Here is a 20,279-nt window from a genome sequence, read left to right as displayed (position 1 = left end):
GTCGCCAGTGTTCTGTCCCCCAAGCAGCAGCCTGGTACAACACGGTGCCGTACAAAAGACACAGCCACACGGTTTAACTATTGGCAAAGACTGCCCTTTATTTAGATCCGACCCTCCCTCATTCATGACAGTCACATGACCTGAGTGGGTCCTCGTGCTTTCCCCATCATGTGTCTCTGAGGGTGGATGTCACAACGTTACAATTATGAGCAGCTAGAATGAGGGACAGCAGCTGAAACCAGATACCTTCACTGATCAGAATCTTGAACACCCAAGGAGGAAGTGAAAACCCACTTTGCTGCATTGTTGACACTGCATTCTAATGCTGACTGGGGAATTCCGCCTCACATTCATGCTGGCATAGTTCTTAGTGGCTGGTATTTTAACATTCTGTTTTCCTCATTGCATTCTTAGCTGCTCACACTCGAAGCTGAGAGGACACCAGCTCAGTTCTCTTCACACGGAGAAGAAACATAAAAAAGCAAGGAACTCTTATTCACGATGGGTGACGACGCACCACCCAAAGACACTCCGCCATATTCTACACCCAACACTTCTTCTGCCCTGCACACCAGCGACCATGGGTTGCCTCCACTTCCAATCGCCATAGGAAGTCCACCTCTCTGTTTGCAACCAGCTGGAAACCCACCACAAAACACTCTGGGCAGCGGCCAAGGGAACAGTGTTGTGGTGACAACGCAGCCATCAGTGACTGCAACTGGGAGGTCAACTGATGGCTTGAAAATCATATTCTGCTCACTCTTCACCACACTCTTCTGCCCACTCTTGGGGATGGCAGCTCTTTATTATGGTGTAAAGGTACGTGCTAAACTACACATTGTATGATGGGATGCATTGCCGTCAGTAGAAACGCGGTGCTAAGGGTCAACTCCTAGGTGCATTAAGAGAGAAGTATTCATGTTCTCCTGCATGGGCGCTGGTCCACCAAGAGACATACAGGTCAGAATGGAAGGGTGTTAATAATGTAGTGACATACAGTAGCACTGCTGTGCTTGTGTACTCCAGTATTGGGAAGAGCAGACATGTTACCATTTACTGCTACTGAAATATAATGGATGCTCTGGGTCAGATTCAGGAGCATTGGATGAGGTGTGTGTGTTCCAGTAGAAAACTAGCAGGAATGCTTCACTCAAGAACAGAGGTGAATTTGCAGGGATGTGAGGTACAACTTGCATAGTAAATATATATGTGTGTTTGTATATATGTTGGTGCCAATGATGAGTCTGTTGGTATGCGTATTTCTGTGTGTATGTGTTTGTCTTTGTGTTTCACCATGCCTGGCACATGGTGCATTCTACAAGACAGCTGCTTGGCCGCATATGAACACTGTTCCAAATGGTGTGGATGCAGGGCCTGTCTTACAACAGATTGCACCCCAGGTGGGATGCATCGTTGGCGACCCCCTCCCCCGACCTGTGATCTCATGCATGTGTCATGGGCTGAGCAGCGGGAGTGGGGACTAAGAGTTAACAAAATTGTCAATGCTGGCATCTGCTGAATTTCATCAACCTCAGAAAACAGCAATAAGAGGGTCAAACCCGAACAGGCCTGGTTATGTTAGTCTGCTTTTGCTCTTCATTTTTAGTAACAATGACCAGTTTGCTGCTGTGACTCAGGTCAGAGAATCGACAATTTCAGATCTACACTAATGTCATTCGTATGACCTCAAACATTTAGCCACTCTTAAAAGGTGATGAACTGGTCTTGAACAGTGTTACTCAAACCTACAAGAAAAAGCACAAGCAACATACCCACCGATAGCTGTACAAGCCCGTCTATCTCAGCATTAAAATACATGCATTTATGCAATATGTATTGCATCAAATACTTCACAGGAAGTTAAATATATTTAGGAGGGACACACGTAAACAATATCACTACTCCATGTGAGTGGTAAAGTCTACTTTAAACGTATGCAGAGAGTTAACATGCATGTACAATTCAACATAGCTCCCAATGTTAATGTTGGAGAGGTAGCTTTCTAAAATTATGACATTACAATGTGGACTTTACATTGAAACACACTGCAGTGCATTACCGTGGCAGAGAAATGGCAGTTCGAGTATTGGGGTTTGTTTCGCTCATGCTTGTGAACTCTCAAAATTCTTAAATGTTTCCTTCGTGATCACTCATTTTAGCTCCCGACAGCACCATGAAACTGTAAGATCGCAAAGAAAAACGATGTCTACCATCCCAACATAAAAACAAAAACAATAAAATTCTTAAAGGATGGAAGATGACCTTTTCTTGGGACTCGTTAAGTTTACTTTTTGCAAATTACTAGTCGCGTGCTGCTTGAATAACAGCAGACCTTGCACAATGTGCAGTGTATAGAAAAATTTCATTTCAAGGGACTTGGAGTACTGCGGGTATCAGGGGAAGCATCTCCAGTGTACCCCAAGCGTAGTGCGCTTTGCCCTCCACCCTCACCCCCCAGCCTTGCAGCCCTGCGCCTTTTCACATTCTCCATTTTGGTAAACAACATTGTCCTCAGCTTGGGAGAGAAATGGACTAAGCAGAAGGAGCTGCCTCCCTAGGGTGTGTTTAGCTGCTGGTGTATCAAATGCAGAAATGGGTGGCATCAAGAGCTCCACACTCTGAAACATCTTTTGCGCACTGGTTGGTCACACAACAGAAAGTGTGAGCAGGTGATTCCCTGACGCTTGAACCATTCTTTAGAGACCTGGCTTTGATTAATGTGGCGTTAGCTAGTCATGGCCATCTCCCAGCGTTTGTGTTAAAGGAGATCAGAAGCTGCACCGCAGGATATTTTAAAGGCCATGAATTGATGCTACAGCATGTCACCCCCAATTGAACAAAGAAAGTGAAGCATGAATCCTGCAAGTCTGGGTATTTGCATTATACGGAAGACGGGCCAACCGTCCACGGAGACGGTTTCTACTATAGTTGCTGAGTCGCTTTCCCAAGCCAGCTGTTGTGCAGACTTCGCTCAGCTTTTGGTCCAGCGCCTGCATCCATCCTTCACACCATCATTCCCAAGGCGCGTTCGTGTAGGTGGTTGTTTATCTCGTTAGACTAGCGTGATTGCTATTCCAAACAAAAGAAGCACAACGACAAAGAAGAGTATAAAACAAGTCTGAGCGAACAGTGAAATGTATGAAACTCTTGCGCTAAAATAAAGTCAGCAGTGCATGCCCAGGAAAGAGGGAACGACAAACAATATGCTCGGGAGCGGGAACTAAGGGGGCGTAGAAACCCCCAAACCGGCCCAAGCGTGGTGCTGGCCCCCAGGGCCTCGCCCTCAAAGTGATTTTGGCCCGGCCAACGGACCGACCAATCCAACCCCGCTGGAACGTGCAACTCTCTAAGATCTGCTGAAGGTGACACTCTGCCCAGGTCTTCCAAGAACCGGCCTTTTGATCTCCTGAGGAGAGTCCACCACCAGTGCTCGCTTCCTTTTTCATGACTACTTGAGCCTTGACAAAAGTGTCTAGCTTTGTGGACTCCAGAGGTTGTTCTTGGATGGCCCAGTCATCTCCACAATACCATTTTAAAATAAATAAAACGCCTATGCAGCAATAGGCCTCACCTGCGAGGACTGGAGCAGGAGGAAAGAAGTGTGCTTGCCTCAGCAGGCTGTAGTTACTGCCGGCTTTCCTGAAACAAGGCCAATCAGCGAGGGCAGGAAGCCGCAACTGTTTGTATTTGCTGATTCTGCTGCTGCTTGGCAGTGTGTGCTTGTGATGGGAACAACTTCAGGATTTAGTGACCCACTCGCTCCTCTTTTCTGTAATGGCTGGGGCCGACAAAACCAGCCAGCCCCAATCGATCCACACTTCAGTATCAGTGCGCACCCATAGCCTGGAGGAGGCCACACCGCACGTGCGCCCATGGGCCTGGCTGGCGCCAGCAGCGCTTGTGCCACCCGGGGCCTGGTAAAGGTAATAAAGCAACAAATGTTGATCATTTATTTGCCAATTGCCCTGCCCTGCCTGAGAGCCGACCCCAGGCCCGTTTCTTGGCCCGGGCGAGGCGGGCAGCTGCCCGGGGCGCTATTGCCTCGGTCCCTGGAGTCTCTGGAGGGGATGGAATTCCCCAGTTTGTTGGGCGGCGCATTGACATGGGGAAAGTTCTGCAGGTCAGGTGCTAGCGCTGCCCCTTCCGACTGTAATGTCACGTAGTACAAAAGTACTATGTGAGATTACAGAAGTCAGAGGCTCCCTCTGACCACTTTTGCGCCACTTGGTGTTGGGGGCATAAGCACACCAATAAAAACACTTTAGGTCCCCCTGCAGCTAAGACCATCCCCTTCCATCACAATGCCGGCAGGAAACTGCTAATGGTGGCCCATTAGTCACTAAATGGTTTCGTGCTGGCATTAAGATGGGAGGGGAGGTGCAGTAGGCTGTGGGGAGTGGGCCTGCCTTGCAGGGACGCACCGTGGTCCCTGACACGGTACAAATGGAGACCCGTTTGGGCCCATGGTGCATCCCTGCAAGCCCAGAAAATGGCCAAAATAATAGTTTAAAGCAGCGCAATTTCTTTCATGCCGCTTCTTTTCCAAACTATGTATCAATTACACTTTAAACCACTTCCATGGCACTGGTGATGAGTTACTTCACTATGCAGATAATAGTTTTGACCAGTGTTGCTGAGTAAATATTCTTTAAGCTACGAACCGGTTTATTTATTTATTTATGCAATGACTGTCGGGTACATGGAGACGGATAATTTATTTATTTATGCAATGTTTGTCGTATACCTGTCTCCGACTCACATTGCATAAATAAATAAATAAATATGCAGTTACCCGACACACATTGCATGAATAAATAAATAATCCTGGTCCATGTATCCTTACAACAGTCAAGTCTTTACTGTATCAAAGCATACACTTGATTCCCATTCAAAGAATGTTAAAGTGATTGTTTATTGGGTTCAGGTGTCTCCTTGTCATTGCCCTTTTAGCTTAGGTTGCCCCCAAACCCCCTTCAGCATCTTGTGTTCTTTGTTGGTTGTATATACTGCATCCTGTGCCATATTCATGGTCTCTTGGTTGGTGTGGCCAGTCCTCATTATCTTCAGCCTAAGTGGCACTGGGGCATAAAATTCTCTTGGGCACCAGTGGAAAAATGGCCCACCATTGCAGATGGCAATTCATTCCTTGTGTGACGGACTGTTTGACTTTGGGTAGGAGTTCCTTAACGGTGTAGTTTAGGAATGGCACGCAGGGTGCAGTGGGAATAGTGTGCGGGGTGCGGTGGGAGTGGAGCACGGGGTGCGGTGGGAGTGGCGCATGGGATGATGTGCAGGGGGGACGCATTCCTAGTGTTTCGCCCTGGGCACCAAATGGACTAGAAACTGCCCTGGCTGAGGCCACAGCCTAGAGCAGTGCCAGAGGTAGAATCCACGTGTAAAACGTTCGTTTCCTAATATTATAAAAATGAACAGGCACATTCATTTTTATAATGTTAGGAAACAAACGTGTTACATGTGTATTCTGGCACTGTGAACTGCTGGTGCAGCACCCCCTAGAGGCTGACTGACGTCAGGCAGCCGCCTGGGCTGCCTGACGCAAAGACCGGCCGTACACGTTAGTCCTCGAACGGAAGGGAGCTTCAGTGTTGGGGATTGTCATATGGCAAACAGGGGGACATGATTCATTTCTACATTTCTGTGGTTAGTGGGTGCCGTGTTAGAGGTGTTTGCTAAGTGAAGGATATCTTCACTACAAGGACTGAGGTATTGCAAGGACACCCTTCTTAGTAGGGTGCAGTTTCTACTTGAGGGCATAAAGATTGTATGCCTGCTTGCTCTCGATAGGATCATTCGTGCCTATTTCTTCTACCCTCCATCATTAATCTTGAATTCTCTCCATTGCTCCTTTTACTCACTCTTCTCCTTCCCTTCTCCCATAGCCATCAGCCTCAACTTGGTGTAACTTCTGCATTACTCACTGGCCTCTGCATTTTCCTTCCCACCTGATATCGCACGCCTCAAGCAAGATACTCTCATTCTCCCAGGATACCCAAGCTCATCTATCCCCCTTGTCTGCTGCACAAAACCTGCTCCTCTCCCCCACATCCTATCACTCTTTCACTTCTTCCCCTGGAATGCCAAATCCCTCCCTCTACTCCCTCCATTCCAACCTACACACACTGGTGGGAACCATTGTGTCCCTGTCTTTCTCTCTAAACTCACTCTCCTCCTCTGACCTCTCCATTGACCCATCTCCCTCTGATCACTCCATTGTTCACTTTAACATTTAGGTCCCTCATTCTCTACTCCTCATTCCTCCCTTCATTTATTTATTGATTAGGTATTTATAATGTGCCTATACACAATGTGTTTCAAGGTGCAACAAGACAAGGGGGGGACAGGGATGACAAAACAAACGGTCCTACTACCTACTAGGCCTTGTAACATTCGGATTGAGCAAGTGCAGCAACAAGAAGTGTGGGGGAGGGAGGAAGTGCCGGTAATGGCACAAGGGCCCATGGGTTAAGCGAGTGCCAGGGGATGCCTGCTGGACAGAGCAAGGGGAAGAAGAAAGTGCAGGGGGAGAAGGTCCATGTGCTAAGTGTGAGGAACAGGGTTTGAAGGACTCAAAGAATGCAGACCCAGCATGGCTAGTGCAGGGGGAGGGAGCACAGAAAGGCAAGTGCAGGCTGGGAGGTCGGGGGAGACCAAGTGCAGGGGTAGACTGACCGAGGAGGGCCTAAGGTCCTGTAAGGATCCAAAGGAACCAGGCAGCCAGTCAAGAGGCAGAGGGGGAAATTAGCTGGGGAGGGGAAGAGGGAAGGAGGAAGAGAAAAAGAGGGTCTAGAGAAGTTTCTGGACCTTAAGGAGATCCGGCTAAAGTCTGAGAGGGGCAGGGAGGCCATTTCAGAGGGAGGCACCTGCAGAGCAGAGAGATCTACCCCCCAGTCTCTGCTTGGAAAAGAATCTGATTGGCAGAGAGTTAGAGCTAGAAGACTGAAGGGATCTTGCAGGGAGGTATTTAGGGAGAGAGAATTGGATGTAGTAGGGTCTCAGGCCGCAGAATGTTTTGTGGATGATGCATAGGGTCTTAAACTTGATGCTTGCTGCAACCGGGAACCAGTGGAGAGACTTTAGGGTTGGAGAGATGCGGTCTCTGGGCATAAGGCCAAGGATAAGTCTCGCAGTCCTATTCTGGAGTTAGGCAGGTTGAGGAAGAGGTTGTTGCAGTAGTCCAGACTGGAGAGGACCAGAGCTCTAGAGACATTGAGTTTGTGGGGGAAGGTGAGTAAAGGGAGAATGCCTCTGAGCAGGTGCAGCTGAAAGTATGCTTCTTGGCAAAGTCTTTGATGTGAGGAGAGGAGAGAGAGGAGTCAAAGATGACACCAAGGTTTTTTTGCCTCATAGGAGGGTGAGGGGAGGGGGCCCAAGGAGGGCAGCCAGAGTGTATGAGGCAAGGAGGGAGCAGGGGTCCTAATGAGAAGGATCTCAATCTTATTGGCATTAAGGCAGAGATTGTTAGACATGCACCATGCCTGAATAGCATACAGACAGTCAGGAATGAGGGAGGAAGAGGAGGAGGCAGAGTAGGGAAGCTTGAAGGAGAGTTGAATGTTGTCCACATAACACTGGAAGTTAGGAGAGAAGGTGGAAATCAAATGGGCCTGGAGGCAAGGTAGATATTGAAAAGCCAAGGCGAGAGGATAGAGCCCTGAGGGACAACACAGTTGAAGAGTGAGATGGGGGAGCGAAAAGGACACAGTTGAACCTGGGAAGGTCAGTCAGAGAGGAACGAGGTCAGCCAGTCCAGAGCCAGGTCCAAGAGGCCACGGGTATCGCAGATCCAATTTATCAGGGTGGCATGATTGACCGTATCAAAGGCAGAGGAAAGGTCAAGAAGGATGAGAATGGAGGGAGAGTTGGCATTGAGATTAGAGAGCAAGTCTTCACAGGTGTTCAGCAATACAGTTTTCATTCCTCTGGCAGCTCTGAAGCCAGACTGGTGGTCATGGAGACAACCAACAGATTCAGTGTGGTGGATAAGCTGGGAGATGGCCAGCTTCTCCAAGAGTTTTCCCAGGAAGGGGCTAATGGAGATAGGGTGATAGTTAGCCAGACAGGAAGGGTCGGCAGAAGTCTTTTTGAGGAGAGGATGCACAAGGGAGTGCTTGAGGAGTAAAGGGAAGGATCAAGTGGTAAAGGAGTGATTACAGAAATCAGCCAATTCTGGAGCAAGGGAGACAATGTTTAGAAACTTGTCTAGAAACCTCATCAGGTGATATGGTAGAGAACGAGAAGAGTAGGAGGGAAGGGGTGAGGGGGTCGAAGAGAGGCCTTAGAGCAGGTGACGGAGAAGGGTGTGGTGGAGAGGAGAGTGAGGACAGGATGTCCTGAGGTTTAGTAATTAAGTTAGAGGCCGGTGAAGTGCAGAGGGCCAGGGAAGACCGAGGAGAAATGGAGACTGCAGTAGGATTGGCAAATTCCTTGAAGATTTTGAAAAGTTCAGCCAAATTGTTAGTGGCCCCAGAGATGCGGGCTTGGATGTAGGTCCTCTTCTTTGAGCAGGCCAGTTTGTCAGAGGATGTGTTCGAAGCCTGCCACTTCCGCTCATCGGCTCTGCACTTGCGTTTCAGAGAGGCCAAGTCAGATTCATACCAGGTGTTGCGCTTGGAGGCAGACTGTATGCAGGTCCTCATGACAGAGGAAAGGATGTCCAGAGTGTTGGAGATGGAGAGTTGAAGGTTAGTAAGAGCTGTGTCAGAGTGAGAGTAAGTGGCAGGAGTTGGAGGGGGAATGAAGGTAGGGCAAAACAGCAACTGGCACTCGCTTCACCAGTAGAATGACGGAGAAGGAGACTGGCAGGAGAGAGGAGTAGTGAGAGGGTTGGGGATGTGGATGTCTGCAGAGATGAGAGGTTTATCCGGCTGAGTGAGTCGGGCCGGAGGGAAGAATGGAGAGGGAAAGAGAGTCAGAAAAGTTGCGGAAGAGACCAGAGGCCGCATCAGGGGAGTGAAGGTGAATGTTCAAGTCTCCAAGGAGGAGAAGCTTGGAGGTGGAGGTAAGGAGAGAAAAGGTGAGGTCTGATCACTCTCAGAGGAAGAGGGAGATTAGGCCAAGGGGCCTGTAGATGGTGGCCAGAGTCAGTGAGAGGATAGTGGAGACACCAGGATATCAGACGAGGCATTTGAAGGCATTCGTCATAATGACTGGGAGGACATTCAGGGTGAACTCTCTTTACAGCTATATTGATGATGTGAGGACCGCTCTCCTGTTTCTTTCCCCTATTCATGCACCCTCTATTGACCATGCTTTCTCAGACTTCCACATTGCACTTATGATGCCACTTGACCAACACTATTCTGCTCGCTCATTTACACGTTCTTCTTCCCGTCCTCGGCCTTGGATCACCTATGAAATTCAGACCCTAAAAACAAACATGCTCCATGACCTATGACGCTGATGCAAATTATAGACACCTTCCATACTGCCTACACAAATTCCCTTTCTGCCCTGACGTCTGCACTGGACTCTACCAAATGCTCCTATTGCATAAACCTAATGTCCTCACTTTTCAATCACCCTTGCAAACTTTCATCTACCCTCCAATCTTGGCTCACACCTCCCAAGCCAAAATCCATCACCTCCTCCCTTTCTGCTAATGACTTTGCTCACTACGTTTCCTCTACAATCTCTCAAATTCATGGCAATCTCACAGCACTCCTCTTTCTCTTTCCAACCCTCCTTCTGTCTACCACCTCTCTCCATACCTCTTCTACTCTCGACTACTTCTCCCCTAACTCTCCTATTGAATTAGCAACCATCCTTTGCAGTGCCAACCCATCTTGCTCTCCTACCAACCCCTTTTCTCCCCAAATGGTCAAAGACTTAGCCTCAATCTCTTGCCCTTACCTGTCTGAGCTCTTTAACTTCTCTCTCTCTGCTGGCCTCTTCTTTACCTGCTTCAAATGTGCAACTGTCTTACCCCTTTTGAAGAAACCCTGTGCTGATCCAAACCTCCCAGCAAACTATTGAAGGCTACTACCTCAGCATGCACGTGTCCCAATAGACAAAATAAGAGGACACACCCCAGTAGGAAATGAGACCAGGAGAGTAACTGCAAGGAAAACAAAATTTATATAAGTAAGTACATGCAAGCAAAGAACTCTGCTGCCTGGGTGCGCTCTGACAAACAATACACAGGCAGCACATTATGAACCTAAAAAAACGTCATGAGTGATCTAATGACATAAGGTACAAAATAACAGTTTCAATTGGCTGGCCCGCATGGGGCATTACATGATATAGGTGATGTTAAGCTACATTTGGTTGTTGAGGCTGGGGCGGTCAGGCACCACGTGGGTCAGCTGGACTCATCTTCGCAGGGTGAAGGTCGGGCACAGTTCACAAGGAGTTGTAATTCTGACTAAGCTAAACTAAACAATGAAGGTTGGCATGCAAAGAGTAATGTTTGGCATAAAACCATTACATTGAAGGGGGTTGTTTATAAAAGGTAGACAGATATATGCACATTCTGCCCCATGCTTTTTTGGAGGTATGGGGGTATTGACCCTTCTCTCAGGTGCCCTATCTGTGGGGTTTGATCTGCGATTTATTCTCTATGGTGCCTCACAATTTCAAACGCATGGGGGTATAGATGTTAGTGTTGGGAGAGGACATAAGATCACACTGGATTAGGTATATGGTGGGCAATTTAGGGTGGTCCGGGGTAAGGGTCTTACGAATAGTCACATTCAAAGGGAATGGACGGAATGAGACCAGTGGACCGTGGCTTGGCAGGGAGTGGGTGGAAAGGGCATGAATCGGTCAGCGGGGATGGATGAGGCACTGGAGCAGGCTCTGATCTTACACTCTGTGATGAGCACATTCTAGCAGTGCTCAATACTAGCTAATGGCAACAATAAATGGCTGGATTTCCGTGAGAACAGGGCTCGCGCAGAGGTGACAAGGGGTGGAGGTGGCGGGGGTTGGCTGTGCACGACACTGGGAGAGGGAGAGCTGATATTTCGGCAGAGTGGATTTGGGCCTAGCAAAAGATGGCATTCAGGAGGACAGAAAATTGAGTTCTGAATACAGGCATTCATTAGGCTTTTTGGCACACATATGCATGTCAGGTGATGTGAATGTGTACATGAGGGGCAGAGGTGTCTCCCCCCCTTATCTTACACAGTGTCCACCTACTGCGGGAATGGTGAAGGGGGGCGGGATGATGCCACCTCTCCCCCAATATTCCCCCCTTTCATTCCTACTAATGTAACAAATACTTTGTTCCATCACGTCTATGTTCTTCTGCCACTCTTACTGCTTCATCCCATGCTGGGGTACCCTATATTGGCATCCATGCTCTGCACACATTCCTTAAGCTCTCCCCACGGCGGGCTTACTCTTCAGGAGTACATGACATGTATATACAATCCCCATCCCCTTCTAAATCCAGCCACAACTCCCTGTGATTTTCCATATCTTGTGGATGTTTGATTGTAGTATGGTAGAGGTTGTCCACTACATCCCCAGTGTGATATATTGCTACCATGCAGAATTTGGGCTCATCACTTTCCCCTGTTTGCATCTGTGCATTCCTTGTATCATGAGGCATCTTATGTCACAGGTTTCCCCCCTTCTCACCTGTCTGTGTTGTTTATTGGAGTTCTTTGATGAAGTCTTCTTTCGCACAGTTCGGGTCTTGTACAACCCAGTGCGTAGGTCCTCGGGTTCCAGCGTGCGTTCTGCATCCCGTCTCCAGGAAACGTTCAGATGTCCGGGAAGGTTCCAGGAAACAGCGAGGAGTGCACTCGAAAGACGAGTGCAAAGGAGATCCGGGAAGCAAACTGAGAACAAGAAAGGAAAGGATGAAGGAGGAGGAATATAGGGGATTTGGAACCAGGAATCAAAGGAATTCGCTTTACGAACTACGGCAGCACACGTCTGGCTACTGCAAACGGTAGCGTTGAGACGCACAGAGCCGCGGGGGCATGTCAGCTTTGTAGAACCTAGTGCGTACGACGCAGAGACTGGTAAACAGCGTTCCGCGTTCGGCGGCCATGTTGGAAGTACTGCCGAGTGCAGGCCCCTATGGGTCAGGGACCATGAAGTCCAGAAAGGACGCGTCCGATGGTTCATGACAGCATGCCACCTCCGAAAGCCTGTTCCTCCGGGTTTGCCTGGGTGTATAAGGTGGTACCTTCGGAGTAGTCTGTGGGCATTTAGGTTTGAGACTGGTTCCCAGGTGCGTTCATTGGGAGGGTACCCTTTCCACTCAACCAGATACTGTAGCTAACCACGTCTGTACCTGGAGTCACATATTCTGGACACTTCGTATTCTAAGTGATCATTGAAAACCACAGGGGTAGATCTTGGATCAGTCCGGGAGGACTGGGCGTATGGTTTCAACAGAGAAGTGTGAAAAACTGGGTGGATCCTTTTCCAGGAGTCTGGTAGTTTGAGTCGGAAGGCCACTGGGTTAATGATTTCCTTTATGGAAAAAGGGCCAAAGTACCTGGGAGCCAACTTATTTGGTCGTAAGTGTCGAGGCAGTAGTTTCGATGACAGCCAGACCTTATCACCCACTGCATAGGAAGGTACTGGTCTTCTTTTGGAGTCTGCATAGTGCTTGGTGCTTGTTCGGGCCCTTTCAAGGTGTTCTTTGGCTCCCTTTTGTCCGTTGATGAGGGTATCAATCCAGGAATCGACTGTAGGAACTGGTGTAGGATGTGGGAGAATGGATGGTAGAACCGAAGGGTGGAATCCTTGGCTGCAGACAAAGGGGCTGGTTATGACAACCGAGTGATCCGAATTGTTGTAGGCGAATTCAGCCACAGGTATTAAGAGTGACCAATCGTCCTGGACCTTGGTGGTGAAACAGCGAAGATACTGCTCCAGGGTTTGGTTCACACGTTCAGTAGCACCGTTGGTCTGTGGATGATAACCTGAGGAGAGGGCACGTTGGATTCCTAGTATATGGCATAAGTGTTTCCAGAATTGAGATATGTATTGAGGTCCTCTGTCTGATATGATCTTGGAAGGGAGTCCATGAAGTCGGAATTTGTGTTCCAGGAAGATTCCAGCAAGTTCTGAGGAAGATGGTAGTTTATATAAAGGTGTACAATGAGCCATGTGAGTGAATAAATCAATGGTAACCATGATAGTTGTGTATCCCCTGGAAGGTGGTAATTCCACAATAAAGTCTGTAGCGATGAATTCCCAAGGTTTTGTTGGTAGCGTTGGTTGGAGTAGGAGAGCTGCCGGCTTCTTGTTATCATGCTTGTTTTGAGTGCAGACTGCACAGGCTTGGATGTAGTGCTGGACGTCAACTTTCATTTTTGGCCACCAAAACTGTCTTTGTATTAAACGGAGAGTACTGGTGATGCCACGATGTCCTGAATGAAGGGTATCATGACAGAGGCTTGTAATCCTTTGTCGCAATCTCTGTGTGGGGATGACCAGGCCATTATCCTTGAATAAATACCCGTCCTTTGTTTTAAGATGTCATCGATTCTTACCGGTAAACTCCTTCCAGATCTCAGAGGATTGGGTTTGAATCCGAATGTCTTCCAGGAGACTGATTGCTTGGGCTACAAATATTGTGTGGGGAAACATCTTTGGGAAGTATCGGTCTTCAAGAGTTTTGTAGTCGGGAAGTCGGGATAAGGCGTCAGCAATTATATTGTGTGTTCCAGGAACATGATGGATTTGGAACTGGTGCTGGGCAAAGAAGAAGGTCCAATGGGCTTGACGACTATTCCTACATTCCAGGGATTGTAAAACTTGAAGATTCCGATGGTCCGTGCAGACCTGAACAGGATGTTTTGCTCCCAGGAGTAGATGACGCCACTCTGTGTAGCCTTGACAGATGGCTAATAGTTCCTTTTCCAGAACAGAATAATGGGTCTCGCTAGGAGTCAGGGTTTGCGAGAGATAAGCGATGGGGTGTTCTAATTTGTCTTCAAATTCCTGTTTTAGGACTGCTCCGATGGCATAGTTGGAGGCATCCGTCTCCACTAGGAAGGGTCGATCAATGTCAGGTTGAGCCAAGATGGGGGCTTGTGTGAACTCCGACTTCAATCGTTAGAACGCTTCATGTTGGGCTGCTGTCCAGAGAAAGGGAGTATCCTTCTTCAACAATGTAATGATCGGTTGTACAATCTCTGAAAAGGAAGGTATGAATTCTCGGTAGAAGTTGGCAAGCCCCAGGAAGTATTGAATCTGTTTCACAGTAGTTGGAACAGGCCAGGATAGAATAGAGTTTACTTTTGAGTGATCCATTCCAATTCCTTCTGGACTAAAGACAAACCCGAGATAGTGAACAGTAGAGACATGGAAAAGGCATTTCTCGGGTTTAGCCAGGAGCTTATGTTCACGTAGCCGCTGTTAGACTGCTTTAACATCTTCTTCATGCTTAAGATGGTCCTTGGAGTATATCAGTATATCGTCCAGGTAAACTATGACGAAGAGGAACAGCATATCGAAGAACACCCGGTCCATAAAACATTGGAAGACCGCTGGGGCATTGGCGAGTCCGAAGGGCATAACCAGGTATTCAAAGTGACCAAAGGGTGTTCTAAAGTGACCAAAGGGTGTTCTAAAGACTGTTTTCCATTCGTCACCCTCCTTTATACGGATCAGATGGTAGGCACCTCTGAGATCCAATTTCGTGAAGATTACAGCTCCTCTCACCACTTCCAGGATATCCGAGATTAAGGGCAATGGGTCGCGGTCCTTGGGGGTGCATTGATTAAGACCACGATAATCAAGGAAAGACCTAAGCTCCTTGGTATCTTTCTTGGGAACAAAAAACAACGAAGCTCCCGCCGGGGATTTGGATGGTCGTATAGTGCCATTTTCCAGGTTAATATCCAAGTATTCTCGGAGGGCCCTTTTCTCTGGTTCTGATAGAATGAACATCCTTCCAAAGGGAATCACTGCTGAGGGTTCAGTATCAATAGCGCAGTCTTCAGGTCTGTGAGGGGGTAGGGCCTGAACTATGGCAGTTGAAAACACATCAGTGTAATCCTGATAGGCCCTGGGAACCTGGATAATATTTGAGACTGTGAATGGGCCTTGCTGGTCTGTTAGAGTACCTTTAGAGGATCTTGTCGAGGAATTCAGGGATAGACAGTGAGACATACAATGTTCTGAACCAAGAAACAAGGATCCTGCTGCCCTGTCGATGTATGGGTTGTGCTTCTGTACCATGGAATACACAGTAACATTGGATAATGGGCAGATTTTATGATGTCAAATTTGATCACCTCCTGATGATGGTTTATCGAGAGCTGGATCTCTTTGGTTTGCAGGGTTATGGGTCCTGAAGAGAGAGGTCTGCCATCGATGGCCTCTACAGGTTGCATGATGTCTCGTGTTTCATATGGAATGTTGTGGGTAGTGACCCAATCATGATCTATAAATATTCCCATGGCCCCACAATCCACTAATGCCAGAATGGGATAAGCTACTTTCTTGGACGGCGATAGAAAGGCCTGCAAGATCACATGGTTGTTTTGTCCAGGAGAGTTCAAGGATGGAATAGATGTGGAGCAGACATCTCTCTCCCGAAGCTGTTCTCCATCTAGGATCGGGAGCTGGCGTTTCCCGAACGCCGTGGAGGGGCTAAAGGACATTCTCTCGCAAGGTGTTTATCAGAGGCACAGTACATACACAGCCCGGTGTGAATCTGTCGCATTCTTTCTTGCGGAGATATGGGTCCGCGGAAGGCCCCTAGTTGCATGGGTTCTGGGTCTGTGGTCGGGGCAGGAGCGGGCTCAGGTCTAGAGGAAGGTTCTGTAGAGGTCTTTTGGTAGGGCATTTTAGTCTTCTTCTTTTCTGCCTTCCTTTCCTGGATATGAAATTCTATTTGTAAAGAGAGGTCCATGAGAGCCTGGAAGGAACCTGGGCGAGCTACCCTGGCTAACTCGTCTTTTATCTCTTCATTCAGTCCTCTTCGAAAAAGGGTAAAGCAGGCCTCCGAGGACCAATCTGCTTCCTTGGCCAGTTGCTTAAAGCGTGTTACTAGGTAAGCATATCCTGTGACCCTTGTTGGAAATCCAGTAGGCATTCTTGGGCACTGTAAACCTGTTCTGGGTGGTCAAACATGGTCTTTAGAGCGAGTACGAAACCATCATAGTCATCCAGAGGGCATCTCCAGAATTAACTAAGGGCGTAGCCCAAGTTAATGCATTCCCGAAAAGATGCGAAATCACAAAGCCCACCTTTGCCCTGGGGGTAGAGAAGTAGTAGGGCTTAAAGGTAAAGTGTACTAAAGACGAATCGAGGAAGCCACAAAGGTTCTTTGATGAGCTATCAAATTTATCCACCACTCCGCCCAGCAATACACTTTCCTTGGTCGTGGAATCATGTGACAGGACTAGTTGCTTTAATGCGACATTCTCGGCTTTGAGATTCTGAACTTCTGTTGTTAACTCCTGCATGCCGCGCATGAGTTCTTGAACTGCAGCCTCCATGTCCGTATCTGTATCAGTTTGTTGGAGTCTCAATCTGTCACAGGTTTCCCTACTTCTCACCTGTCTGTGTTGTTTATTGGAGTTCTTCGATGAAGTCTTCTTTCGCACAGTTCGGGTCTTGTACAACCCAGTGCGTAGGTCCTCGGGTTCCAGCGTGCGTTCTGCGTCCCGTCTCCAGGAAACATTCAGATGTCCGGGAAAGTTCCAGGAAACGGCGAGGAGTGCACTCAAAAGACGAGTGCCAAGGAGATCCGGGAAGCAAACTGAGAACAAGAAAGCAAAGGATGAAGGAGGAGGAATTTAGGGGACCGGGAACCAGGAATCAAAGGAATTTGCTGTACGAACTACAGCAGCACACGTCTGGCTACTGCAAGCGGTAGCGTTGAGACATGCAGGGCCGCGGGGTCGTGTCAGCTTTGTAGAACGTAGTGCATACGACGCAGAGACTGGTAAACAGCGTTCCACGTTCAGCGGCCATGTTGGGAGTACTGCCGAGTGCAGGCCCCTATGGGTCAGGGACCATGAAGTCCAGAAAGGACGCATCCGATGGTTCATGACATCTTACCAGTCATATTTTAGCTGCCAATAGTCACCATCATCATTGCTCTATTAGGAATTGTTGTAGCACAGCACCTGATCCCTAGCGGGCACACACACAATATCAGCACGAAGAAAACGATAATGGGGACCAGCATCTTCATCAATGTCCCAAGCCAGAACGGTACCCATTCGAATGTTGCAGTGAACCAGTGTGTCGGCTGAATGCAACCTTCTTTTTGTCATCCTCACTTCTAGCTCCTGCACTGCTGTTATGACATGTGAAAGCGTCTGTTTTTAGCGTCAGATGAAGGTATGAATGTGCAACATGCACTCCCGATTTTCTGGCAAACACCACCTTCCATAGCTGTGAGAAGGTCAAGCACGTACCTATTCTGCATTGTCATTGATCTCAATGATCTTAGTTCAACCTTGATGACATTGAACCCCTTTTCGGTGTCATTTGCAGCTGTATTAGCTCCCAGCGCACAATCTGGAGCCATTTGGAGTTAGCATGGGCCTGGATGCTGGGGATCAGTGATGCAAAAAATTTCTCTGCAGAGTTGAACAACTTGTATTCATCAAGAACCTGTGCAAGGAGTTTGGAAGAGTCTTTAGAGAGGTAGTTGGATGCTCTCTTTCTGCGTGATATTTGCTCCTGCAACTTCTCTTCTGACAGCCCTTTTACGATGGGGTAAATTTCTTCTGCCGCCTGGGGTGCTTGTTGCAGTTCGTGGTGCACCCCTCCTCATGCTATATGTTCTTCAGGGATCACCAGCAGTGAGGAATGCAGCGTTGCCAGAGCACTGTCGCCCCTCCATGATTGCGGGAGGTGCAAATATGCCTGCTTATCACATTCCCAGTATTGATCCATTAGAGCAGCAGTTCCTTTTCGTAGGTCAGGAATGATGAGAGTTCTGTTGCAATGCGTGTTAAAACTCATATTTTTTTTCTTTTATATTTTCATTTAAATAGCGCTCATACAGCCCAAAGGCATCACAGCACTGTTACTTGTGGCAGTCTTAGTTACAGAGGAGTTACATACATGTGTTGATAAGTGTAAGGGCATGTGAGTAACATCATCCAGGTACACAGAAGTACAGATTCAAGGTTAGAATACATTATGTCATCTGGTCAACTGAAGCCTTCAAAGTCATATTCTGCTCACTCTTCACCACACTCTTCTGCTGCCCACTCTTGGGAATGGAAGCTATTTATTATGGTGTAAAGGTACGTGCTACACTACACATTGTATGTTGGGATGCAGTGTCGTCAGTAGAAACACGGTGCTAAGGGTCAACTCCTAGGTGCATTAAGAGAGAAGTATTCATGTGCTCCTGCCTGGGCGCTGGTCCACCAAGAGACATACAGGTCAGAATGGAAGGGTGTTAATAATGTAGTGACATACAGTAGCACTGCTGTGCTTGTGTACTCCAGTATTGGGAAGAGCAGACATGTTACAGACAAGATGTGGTGTGCAAGGGCGGGGCGGTGTAAGATGTACTGCTACTGAAATATAATGGATGCTCCGGGTCAGATTCAGGAGCATTGGGAGAGGTGTGTGTGTTCCAGTAGAAAACTAGCAGGAATGCTTCACTCAAGAACAGAGGTGAATTTGCAGGGATGTGAGGTACAACTAGCATAGTAAATATATATGTGTGTTTGTATATATGTTGGTGCCAGTGATGAGTCTGTTGGTATGCGTATTTCTGTGTGTGTGTGTGTGTGTTTGTCTTTGTGTTCCACCATGCCTGGCACATGGTGCATTCTACAAGACAACTGCTTGGCCGCATATAAACACTGTTCCAAATGGTGTGGATGGGGCATGTAACTTGTGATTCACTTACAAAGCTCAAAGGCAATGAAGATCATACGGAATATACCAACCAGTGCATTCACCAATCCATTCAGAATGTTGACTATTCAAAAAAGCCTGTGTGAGCACATATCCTGCCGTGCTTGGTCTGTCCAGTCATCACATGCACCAAGAGGTCAGGGCATTGAAACTGTGGTGACGTGATGTCACAAATAGTTACCACATGGTTCAGTTCTCAGAGTTGTTGTTTAAGCTTGTGCTCTGCACCATCACCTTTAAAGAGCACTAGGATGGGAATTCTCTGTTAAGTACAGAGGTACACGTTAGTCCACAAACGGAAGGGAGCTTCAGTGTTGGGGATTGCTATATGGAAAACAGGGGGACATGCTTCATTTCTACATTTCTGTGGTTAGTGGGTGCAGTGTTATTGGTGGAGGTGTGTGCTAAGTGAAGGATATCTTCACTACAAGGACTGAGGTATTGAAAGGACACCCTTCTTAGTGGGGTGCAGTTTCCACTTGAGGGCATAAATATTGCATGCTTTCTTGCTCTCGATGGGCTCATCCGTGCCTATTTCTTCTACCCTCCATTATTAATCTTGAATTCTCTCCATTCCTCCTTCTATTCACTCATCTCCTTCCCTTCTCCCATAGCCATCAGCCTCAACTTGGTGTAACTTCTGCATCACTCACCGGCCTCCGCATTCTCCTTCCCACCTGCAATCGCACGCCTCAAGTAAGATACTCTCATTCTACCAGGATACCCAAGCTCATCTATCCCCCTTGTCTGCTGCACAACACCTGCTCCTCTCCCCCACCTCCTATCACTCTTTCAATTCTTCCCCTGGAATGCACAATCACTCCCTCTACTTCCTCTACTCCCTCCATGTCCAACCTACACACACTGGTGGGAACCATTGTGTCCCTGTCTTTCTCTCTAAACTCACTCTCCTCCTCTGACCTCTCCATTGACCCATCTTCCTCTGATCACTCCATTGTTCACTTTAACATTTAGGTCCCTCCACCTTCTACTCCTCATTCCCCCCTTTATTTATTGATTGGGTATTTATAATGTGTCTATACGCATGGTGTTTCAAGGTGCAACAAGACAAGCGGGGACAGTGGTGACAAAACAAACGGTCCTACTACCCACTAGGCCTTGTGACATTCGGATCATGCAAGTGCAGCAACAAGAAGTGCGTGGGAGGGAGGATTTGCCGGTAATGGCAGAAGGGCCCATGGGTTAAGTGAATGCCAGGGGAGGCCAGCTGGACAGAGCCAGGGGAAGAAGAGAATGCAGGGGGAGAAGGTACATGTGCTACGTGCGAGGAACAGGGTTTGAAGGGCTCAAGGGATGCAGACCCAGCTCGGCTAGTGGAGGGGGGGGGAGACCAGAAAGGCAAGTGCAGTTTGGGGGGTCAGGGGAGACCAAGTGCAGGGGTAGACTGGTCGAGGAGGGCCTGAGGCCCTTTAAGGATCTGAAGGAACCAG

At 48.0% G+C, this 20,279-nt stretch overlaps 1 protein-coding gene across 5 annotated transcripts in view; it reads left to right on the top strand.

Annotated features, from left to right (window-relative positions):
- Window positions 1–407: 407 nt before the first annotated feature.
- Window positions 408–20,279, top strand: part of LOC138450493 (uncharacterized) — a 604,516-nt gene continuing 584,644 nt past the window's right edge. For all 5 annotated transcript variants that reach the window (XR_011260185.1, XR_011260184.1, XM_069604843.1 and 2 more), the window contains exon 1: window positions 408–819. Coding sequence is in view for 2 of the 5 variants with exons in the window: in XM_069604843.1 (XP_069460944.1) it covers window positions 502–819 (318 nt within the window). In the remaining 3 variants the exon portion in view is untranslated. The remainder of the gene's footprint in view (window positions 820–20,279) is intronic.

Source organism: Ambystoma mexicanum, chromosome 1p (genome assembly GCF_040938575.1).
Source record: "Ambystoma mexicanum isolate Mex_15411 chromosome 1p, UKY_AmexF1_1, whole genome shotgun sequence".
NCBI lineage: Eukaryota > Metazoa > Chordata > Amphibia > Caudata > Ambystomatidae > Ambystoma > Ambystoma mexicanum.
Note: the sequence above shows the minus strand (reverse complement) of the source record. Positions and strands in the feature narration are given on the sequence as shown.